Here is a 10,421-nt window from a genome sequence, read left to right as displayed (position 1 = left end):
GAGGACGCATCCTTAGGCGCGCGCGGCCACTAGCAGCAGCTGGAGCGCGCGCGGAGGCGTACTGTCCTGGGCGCTCGGAGTGTTATTTATTTGCGTGCGCGGGCGCGCGCTGTCCGGGCTGGGCGGGCGGAGCGGGCTTTGACTGCTCCGCGGTTCTGAGGCGAAGAGGGGGTTACCAAGTGGACGCTGATGCTGTATTTCTGGCCTGAAGGGGCGAGGGAGCGGAAGGTGAGGAGTCTCGGCCATCAGCGACCCTCGAGGACTTGAAGCCGCGGCGGCGTCCGTAGGGACGCCAGGCTCCGCTGAAGGGAAAGAGCGACTGCCCGAGTGGCCCTCCTCCCTTTGTGTCTGGGGTGGGGTCCACCCAGAGGGCGGCCCTCGGACCCGGGTTCACCTCGGCGCCCCGGGCCTGTGTGGTCGGCCTGCGGGGGTGACATCTACCTTTCCGCCAGTCAGAGGTCCCCGGGGATGGGGGGGGTCGAAATTCATTCAGGCGCCCCGGGCTACGGAGGCTCTGGTAGGCACCTGTGAGGCCCGGACTTGCCCCGGGGCTGCGCGCCGCGCCCTACATTCCTTTTAGGAAGCCCCCATTGCTTCCCTCCCCAGACCGCCACCCCCACCTTGACTTCCCAGTCTGTCCCCGCAGGGCTGCTCTTTCCAGTAAGACCATGGTGCACAGGTTTGGGTAAGTTTGTGCCTCGCTTTTCTGCCCGAGCTGGGTTTTTTGGAGGTTCAGTAGCCGATTTCAGGGACGCAGAATTCTGGGACAAGGAATAATTAGTAACTAACCATCCTGCTCCTGTACCAGGAAGAGAGATTACTGAGAGAGGAAGTAGCCAACTATTACTGGTTTCCTGGATGAAATTGCCCTTTACTTTCTTTCTGTTTAACATCTTTGAAGTTTGTTTTTACATTTTGATGCAGTTACAAAAGTGGGACACTGAATTTTTTTCAGAATATTATGATTTGTGCAGAGTTTAAAAACGTGTTTAAAATTTACATAATGGGGATGGGTAAAGTTGGAAATTAGTTTCAGGTTGTCAATTTGCTTAGCAATTCGAAATAACCTAAAAAAATTAACTAAAAATTAAGGGACGTTTTATGTTCAAAAATTTTTTAAAGTTTATTTATTTTGAGAGAGAGAGAACACAGGGGAGGGGCAGAGAGCGAGAGAGAGGGAGAGAGAGAATCCCAGGCAGGTTCTGCATTGTCTGTGTGGAGTTGGATGAGGGCTCGAACTAACAAATCGAGAGATCATGACCTGAGGTAAAACTGAGAGTCGGAGGCTTTAACCAGTTAAGCCACCCAGGCCCCAGAGGGGACATTTATGTTTAAATTGAGATCATAAAATGTTATTAATGTTTAAAAAATATCATAGCTTTATTCCAATCATAACTTTCTATTATTCAGTTTCATGCTAATACTGGACATTAGCATGCTGGACATGAGATGTCAAGGTGAACCTTGCCAAGTATAGGCACATGCTCTATTTCCCTATGTTGCAAGTGCCACAGTTGTGACTTTAAAAGTATATAGTCATTGTTGACACTTAATGATTATCCCTCCTCTCTGTGCACCCCAAATGATTTGTACTTACCTGTATTTTTGCACTTAGGACATCACATTCTAATTATCTCTTTAAGGGGCGCCTGGGTGGCTCAGTCGGTTGAGCGACCGACTTGGGCTCAGGTCATGATCTCGCATTCCATGAGTTGGAGCCCCATGTCAGGCTCTGTGCTGACAGCTCAGAGCCTGGAGCCTGCTTCGGATTCTCTGTCTCCCTCTCTCTCTGCCCCTCCCCACTCGTGCTCTGTCTCAGAAATAAATAAACATTAAAAACATAAAAAATAAAAAAAAAAAACTTCTGTGAGTCTTTTAATTATCTCTTTAAATTTTTCTCTCCCACTAGATTGTGAATTCCTTCAGGGATATGATTTAATCTCTGTAGACTTCAGGGCTTGGCACATAGGGACTCAAATGTTTACTGAATCCATAAATTAATATATTTAGACACTCACTGTATTACATTGGATAGAGTTCTGTTAATGTTTTAAAAACTTGCGAACATTCTGATCTGGATTTTATACCCATGGAAAAATTTGTGTTGTATTTGAAATAAAGTTGGTAGGAACTTAGAATATTATACTGTAAAGAATATTCTTTTTTTGTGTCCTCTTAATCCAAGGAATGACACCAAAGCATATTTTCTGTTGCTTTGTCATACTTAGCACAGCCAAAACATCAGTGGAGTAAGCACGTGAGAAATATGTTTTAGATGAAGATCTAAAGCTGACACTCACCTTGAGTGAGAACTAATGCTCAATACCAACAATGCTGTGGTTAGTCTTAATGTTTAATACAAGTTTCTAAACATTAGGATTTTAGTATGATCACTGTTTATAAAAATCATAAGTTTTTTTTTAACTCTTTTTTTAAATGTTTTATTTTTATTTTTGAGACAGTGCAAGCAGGGGAAGGGCAGAGAGGGAGACAGAATCTGAAGCAGATTTCAGGCTCTGAACTTTCAGCACAGAGCCTGACATGGGTCTCAAACCCATGAACTGCAAGACCATGACCTGAGCCACGCAGGCAACTTTTAAGAAGTTTTTTAAATTGTAAAAATGATAATGTGTATTGAAAAAATTAAGACTATATAGAAAAGTACAAAAAAGAAAAAGGGGAAACGCACCAAATCTTGCTACTTGGAAGTAACCCAAAATGTTTTTCGTTGAATAGACTTCCTAACATCTCCCAATATGTTTATATGATACCAACATATTTTGTGTTGTTTTGGGGATCATGTTTCTCATTTTTTAAATCAGTTTGTGGTGAACATCTTTACATGTCAGTGCGTGAAGATGTGTCTTGTTTTTTGTTTTTAAATGTTTATTTATTTTGAGACAAAGAGCAGGGGAGGGGCAGAGAGAGAGGGAGACAGAGAATCCCAAGCAGCATCTGTGTTGTCAATGTGGAGCCGGTGGCTGGGCTTGAACTCACAAGCTGTGAGATCATGACCTGAGCTGAAATCAAGAGTCCGATTCTTAACCAACTCAGCTGCCCAGGTACTCCATAGAGATGTGTTTTGTTTTAAATGGTTGTATAATATTCCACTTTACATACATACTCTAATTTTTTAAATCCATACTTGGTGGGCATTTAGGTTGTTTTCATTTTTTTGGTGTGTCTATTAAAATGTTTATTTATTTTGAGAGAAAGGGAGAGTACGAGTTGGGGAGTGGTAGAGAGAAAGGGAGACGGAGAATCCCAAGTAGGCTTCTTGCTGTCAGCACAGAACCTGACACAGAGCTCGATCTCACAAACTGTGAGATCGTGACCTGAGTGGAAATCAAGGATTTAGACGTCTAACCAGCTGAGTCACCCAGGTGCCCCTCATCTTTTTTGTTTTTAATTTTGTTTTGTTTTCACGTTTTTTTCTTACCCAAACATTCTCTCTTAACTTTTTTTTTTAAGTAGGCTCCACACCCAATTTGTGGCTTGAACTCACAGCTCTGTTAACTCTTTTTTGTGTTTTGTTTTGTTTTGTTTTATATCTTTGCATACGTATGTAAATGTCTCCTTAAGGTAAATTTCTGGAAGTGAGATTTTTGGGTTAGAGACAATACTCACCTTAAATGCTTTTATATCTTATTGCCTTCCAGAAAAGTTATATCTATTTTGTACTCTCCTCAAGTGGTGCATATGAAAACTCATTTTTTCACACCTTTGAAAGCGTTGGGTTTTGTCCAGTTTTAAAAATCTTTGCCAAAAAAAAATCTTTTATTTCTTGATTGCCAGTAATGTTGCACATCTTTTCATATCTTTATTGACCTGACAAAAATTTTGATGTTTTGTCCATAGCTGATGGTTGACAGCTTAGAGAAAAATTTGAGAGAGGATGGATGCAAAAGCTCGAAACTGTTTGCTTCAACATAGAGAAGCCCTGGAAAAGGACATTAAAACATCCTACATCATGGATTGTATGATTAATGATGGAGTTTTAACAGTATCAGAGGAGGAAAAAGTAAAAAATGAGGTAAAGCCCTCTGAAGCAGTCTTTGCTATAAAGTTTTTTTTTCTTTCCAATTTTTATTTAAAATGTTTGATATTATTTGATGACTTTAAAAAGTTTTCTTAAATTTATTTCAGAACTTGCACTGGTCTCCACTAATTTATGTTGCAAACATACTCTTTGTAGTATACTAAACTACTTATTTTTTTTAGCCCACTCAGCAGCAACGAGCAGCTCTCCTAATTAAAATGATACTTAAAAAAGATAATTGTTCCTACATATCATTCTACAATGCTCTAATACATGAAGGGTATAAAGATCTTGCTGGCCTTCTTCATGGTGGCATTCCTGTCATCTCTTCTTCGAATGGTGGCAAAGATTCAGTTGGTGGAATAACTTCATATGGTTTGTATTCATTATATCTTATATCACATTGCTATGACAGTGCTACATTGCTGCAGTTTTATCGTATTTTAAATGGAGTCTGTTGAAGAGACTGGTTCACTGAAAATGCATGTGAAAAAATTATAGTTAGGTTTTCCAATTTAAATATATTTACTTGTACCTATGTTAACTCACATTTTCCTCTTGCCCAGGGAGCTGTCTACTGCTGAGGGAACAATACACATTTTTAGGGATTAAAAAGACAATTTTTAGGCTTTTATTTAAGCTCTTCTCCAGTTCTGTGTTTATTGAGCTCATGCATAGGAAAGAATAAGAATCTTTAGAAATCTATGTTCTTGAAAGGAACTCCATATTCCTTTACACCATCCTTTCCAGTCTTTAATATGAGAAAAAGAGATTGGAGAGTTAAGGAGGAATAGGGTGTATAAGGGCAGATGCAGATGGAGCTTTCCATTATCTGTAGTCATCTTGAAAGGCCTATGTTTTTTTTTTTTGTTATGTTCTGAGAAATCAGAGCATTGAGGTTAGTATGCTAGCCACATCTTCTCTTGGAAGTTCTGAGGTTAAAGCCCCAGCCTTGCTTTCTTTGGCTTTTATGGTATGACCTGAGTAACCATTTCAAAGTTCTGTTCATTCATACTTGTTTTGTTTTGGATTTCAGTAAGGACAGTCCTGTGTGAAGGTGGAGTGCCACAGAGGCCGGTGGTCTTTGTTACTAGGAAGAAACTGGTGAACTCAATTCAGCAGAACCTCTTCAAACTAAATGGTGAACCAGGATGGGTCATCATATACGGAATGGCAGGTTGTGGGAAGTCTGTTTTAGCTGCAGAAACTGTTCGAGATCATTCTTTCTTAGATGGTAAGTTTGATTACCATGTGTTGCTGGCTAAGGAAGCATGGTATTAGTTTCCTGTTGCTGCTGTAGCAAATTACCAGAACTTTGGTGGCATAAAACAACACAAATTTATTATTGTACAGTTCTGGAAGTGAGAAGTCTAAAGTAGTTCTTACTGGGCTAAAGTCATGGTGTCAGCAGGGCTGAGTTTCTCTTGGAGGCTCTAGGGAAAATCCTTTCCCTTGCATTTTCCAGCTTCTAGAGGTGGCCTGGACTCATGGTTCCTTCTTCCATTTTCAAAGCTGGTGGTACATAGCATCTTCAGATCTTTTTCTCTCTTTATGATCTTTGCTTCTGTCACTGCCTCTCTTTCTCTGACTCTCACCTTTTTGCCTCCCTCTTCTAGGGGCCCTTGGATGATCCAGAATAATATCATCCCCAAATCCTTAATTTAATTGCATCTGCAAAGTCCTTTTTTGCCATTTAAGGTACTATGATTACAAGTTCTGTAGGTTAGGATGTGAACATCTTGGAGAAGCTGTTATTCTCCAATTCCAGGCCAATATTCTCCAATAGCCAGACAAAGAGGCTTGGCTAACCAGTCTAATAAATTCATTATTAGATGGCACTTATTATTACTGGATTGAATCTAGTTCCCTTGTATCTTAATAATTGAGGGGATTGTAGAGTTGAAAAAGGATTTTGAAAGGTTGTCCACTTTATATCCCTGTCTTTTAAGCAGTATTGGACTTACACGTTCCTGTCAGTTGAGTGCTATAGAGAAGGAGAGTTTTGGAAACTCATTTCCATTAATGATTCTCCTAGTGGTGATTCTCCCATGTATTTGGCATCCTATATTAAACTATTAATTCCATTTCTGTAATTACTTCCATCAGTGGTCTATCTTTAAAAATCTTTAGGGGCGCCTGGCTGGCTTAGTCAGTAGAGCATGGAACTCTAGATCTCAGGGTTGGGAGTTTGAACGCTATATTGGATTTTCGATATAGAGATTACTTAAAAAATCCTGAGGGGAAAAAAAAATCCTGGCTTCTCTTAAGAAAAAAATTTTTAGTAACTTGTCTACCTTATATGTAATCCCCAAGAAAAAGAAAAAAATGGGAATTGACTATGGCAACCAATGGGTTTTTGCAGATAGGCCTTTTTTTTAATTTACTTTTTTTTTTTATTTTTAAAAATGTTATTTATTTATTTATTTATTTATTTAAATTTTTTAATGTTTATTTATTTTTGAGAGAGACAGAGACAGAATGCAAGTGGGTTAGGGACAGAGAGAGAGGGAGACACAGAATCCGAAGCAGGCTCCAAGCCATCAGCACAGAGCCCGATGCGGGGCTCGAACCCACAGAGCTGTGAGATCGTGACCTGAGCCGAAGTCAGACACTCAACCGACTGAGCCACCCAGGCGCCCCTAAAAATGTTATTTATTTTTGAGAGAGAGAGGTAGAGAGAGAGAGTGAGACAGAGGATCTGAAGCAGGTTCCGTGCTGAAAGCAAGAGAGCCTCATGTGGGGCTTGAATTCACAAACCATGAGATCATGACCTGAGCTGATGTCAGATGCTTAACTGACTGAGCCACCAGGCACCCCTAGGTTTTTTTTTTTTTTTTTTTTTTTTTTAAGAAATCACTACACTCTGTAGGGCTTGAACTCACAACCTTGAGATCAAGAGTCCCATGGGGCACCTGGGTGACTCAGTCAATTGGGCGTCCAACCTTGGCTCAGGTCATGATCTCACTGGTCACAAGTTTGGGCCCTGCATCAGGCTCTGTGCTGACAGCTCAGTGACTGGGGCCTGCTTTGGATTCTGTGTGTCCCTCTCTGCCCTCCCCCACTCGCACTCTGTCTCTCTCAAAAATAAAATAAATACAAGAGTCCCATGCTCGACTCACTGAGCCAGCTAGGCGCCCCTGTGGATAGGCTTTATAGATTCATTTGACATCTAGTGACTGACTTCTTGCTTCAGGTATTCATGTATTCAGCAAATGTTTGAGAGCCTACTATGGAGCTTGGCAAAAAGGAAGGTCTAGTCTGTGCATCTAAGAAATTTATTCACAGTCAAGTAGGGGAGACAGACACGTAAACAAATTATATGTGACAAACAGAGCAGTAGAAACAAGTATGTGGTACAAAGTTAGAACAAACGAAGGAAGTATTATCTCTCTGGGGGAAGAGGATGAACAGGACAGGCTCCTCTAATGACATGACATTTTAGCTGGAGTTTGGAGGAATAATAGAAGTTTGCTAGGTAGACTAGGTAGGGTTGGGAGAGCAGTGAAGGTATTGAATAGACTGGGGAAGGACATACTGTACAGAAGAGTGTTTAGGACATGTCGCAGGTGTACTGCTGACCTTAATGAATCTGGTGGGTTCTCAAGGTATTCATAGACAGCTCCATCAGTCTTTGGTTGCCTTCATTCATTAGTGACTTCAAGTGGAATTTAAAGATGGTTCTTGACTTCTAGTTGTTAATAACTTTTTTGTTTATAATACATAATAAGCAGTTAAAAGAGTTTATGATGAGATGACAAAATTAATGATGGAATAAATAGTAAGCCTTTAAGAGATTTAGAAAGATGAAGGCTAGGGCACATCTGTTGTACTCACCCTGCTTTGGTGTATACTTCACAGCCCTTGTCAATAGTATTGATCTTCTTTTGTTAGAAAAATGCCCAATTCCTTGGTTTTTCCCTGTTGTCATTAGAGAGAAGTTTGTGGGATTCAGTTCCATCCAAGTCTTATGGCTAAGGTTTTATTTGAATACTTATTTATTCATTCGCTCACTCTACTGCAAAGTTGATCACTAAGGGTATTTCAGAGTAAAAATTGGTTTAAGTTCTTTTAGTGTGAAGAAATGCATTTTCCTTACAATATTATGATGAATTTCCTTTTAAAAACATATTTATAGCTTACTAATTTAAAGGTTAGAAGTATGCCGCTCAACTCAGTTTAAATCACTCTAGATTACTGAAGTGAATTTTCAATTTTAGGGGTTAAAATTGACCAATAACTTATGGAATTAATTACCCAGGAATCAGATGGTATAAATAGTGGTCTCAGAGTTTTAACCACCTTGTTTTGAGAAAATGTCAAAGATACTGGCAATAGTCCAGTTTATAATGTAGTTAATATCTTTCATATACTTTTTTGAGATTTCATGTTCATATATAGAGGATTGAATTAATCATTGTTTAGTTCACACCTGTTTTCATATTGGGTCTGTGTAAGACTTAGCTTTTTCTTTTCTTTATTTTCTTTTTCTTTCTTTTTTTTTTTGGTACAAGACTTAGCTTTTAGCTACTATGTTTTCTTTTAAAAATTTCCCATTCTCGATAAAGAAATTGTGGTTTATATACACAATGGAGTACTATGTGGCAATGAGAAAGAATGAAATATGGCCCTTTGTAGTACTGTGGATGGAACTGGAGAGTGTGATGCTAAGTGAAATAAGCCATACAGAGAAATACAGATACCATATGTGTTCACTCTTAGGTGGATCCTGAGAAACTTAACAGAAACCCATGGGGGAGGGGAAGGAAAAAAAAAAATAAGGTTAGAGTGGGAGAGAGCCAAAGCATAAGAGACTCTTAAAAACTGAGAACAAACTGAGGGTTGGTGGGGGGGTGGGAGGGAGGGAAGGGTAGGTGATGGGCATTGAAGAGGGCATCTTTTGGGATGAGCACTGGGTGTTGTATGGAAACCAGTTTGACAATAAATTTCATATATTAAAAAAAAAAAATTCCCATTCTCACTTTCCATCCATTCCTTTAATACACACTTTTCCATTGTGTCTCCTCTTCTGTTTCATCTCCACAGTAATTCTTTAAGACCAGCTGGGTGTTCTACAATTTAACTCAATTCTGACACTATGTACCTGGAAATAGTGGCAGATCCCACAGGTTAAGGGCTTGATCTTGCAAGACTGTCCTCCTGCCATCCCTCCCATCCTTCAGATGCTAATCACAAGCCAGGTTGTTAGCTGTGCATCTGACCAAATGACTATAGATTGGACTTTCCCTCTTCTTGGATTTGATTAATTTGTTAGAGTGACTTTCAATATATATATATTTTTAATGTTTATTTATTTCTGAGAGAGAAAGGGAGGGAGGGGCAGAGAGAGAGGGTGACACAGATCTGAAGTAGGCTCCAGCTCTGAGCTGTCAGCACGGAGTCCCACGCGAGGCTCAAACCCATGAACCGTGAGATCATGACCTGAGCTGAAGTTGGATGCTTAACCAACTGAGCCACCCAGGTGTCCCTAGTGTAGCTTCAAAGGAAAACGTTTTATGTACTAGATTACTTGTTTATTATAAAAGCATATAAAAGAGGAACCGCCAGATGGAAGAGATGCAGTAGGGGCAAGGTATGTGGGAAGGGGTGTTGAGCTTCCCTGACAACTCTAGTATACCACTCTGTCTACACCTTCATTGCACAGGCTGTCTATACCCCCCTTTTGGGAGGCTTCATTAAAATGAAGGTGATTAAATCATTGGCCATTAGTGATTGAGTTCAATTTCCAGCCTCTCTTCCATCTCTAGAGGTCTGGAAGATCTGGGGCATGGGGCTGGAAGTTCCAACCCTCTATATGGTTGGTTCCCTGGCAGCAGTCCCCATTTTTCCATTATATTGAGCCTTTTCAAAAGTAATTTTATTAACAAACTCAGGTGTGGTTGAAAGTGTCTTATATGAATAATTTTCACTTTTATACCTCTGGCATTATTTCAGGAACTGGGAACAAAACTAAATATTATAAAAGGTGTCCCTATGGCTCTTATTTGGGAAATTACAAGGGTTTTACAGCTATGTGCCGGGAACAGTGATGAAGACCAAATATATTGATCACTGTATCACCTCCCCATAGGTGATCACACCTCCCCATAGGTGATCCTTCCAGTGTATTTAATGTATGTTCTTTGTAAGCATATTTGTAATGTATGTTTTCTTGTAAAACGTGTTGTTTGTAGGCAGGTATTTTAAATTTGTGTAAATGTTATAGCGTTAATTATTCTATTTCTTACCTCTCTTGACACTGTTTTTAAGATTTATCTTTGTTGCTGGGTATATATCTTATTTGTTAACCTGATTGCTATCCTACATGGGGTGCATCTAGCACATTTTATTGTTTATTCCCCTAGTTGATAGATACATAGATGGT

General features: G+C 39.9%; 1 protein-coding gene across 1 annotated transcript in view; it reads left to right on the top strand.

The window, feature by feature from the left end:
* The first annotated feature begins 82 nt into the window (after nt 1-82).
* The window catches only part of APAF1 (apoptotic peptidase activating factor 1), an 84,840-nt gene continuing 74,501 nt past the window's right edge, over nt 83-10,421 (top strand). The window contains 4 exon segments of the mRNA XM_053895318.1: nt 83-228; nt 3,859-4,033; nt 4,222-4,414; nt 5,076-5,273. Of these exon segments, the coding sequence (XP_053751293.1) occupies nt 3,896-4,033; nt 4,222-4,414; nt 5,076-5,273 (529 nt within the window). The 5' untranslated portion in view covers nt 83-228; nt 3,859-3,895.

Source organism: Panthera pardus, unplaced genomic scaffold (assembly GCF_024362965.1).
Source record: "Panthera pardus isolate Hobbes unplaced genomic scaffold, ASM2436296v1 HiC_scaffold_6, whole genome shotgun sequence".
Lineage (NCBI taxonomy): Eukaryota > Metazoa > Chordata > Mammalia > Carnivora > Felidae > Panthera > Panthera pardus.
This window is presented reverse-complemented; position numbering and strand designations above follow the sequence as displayed.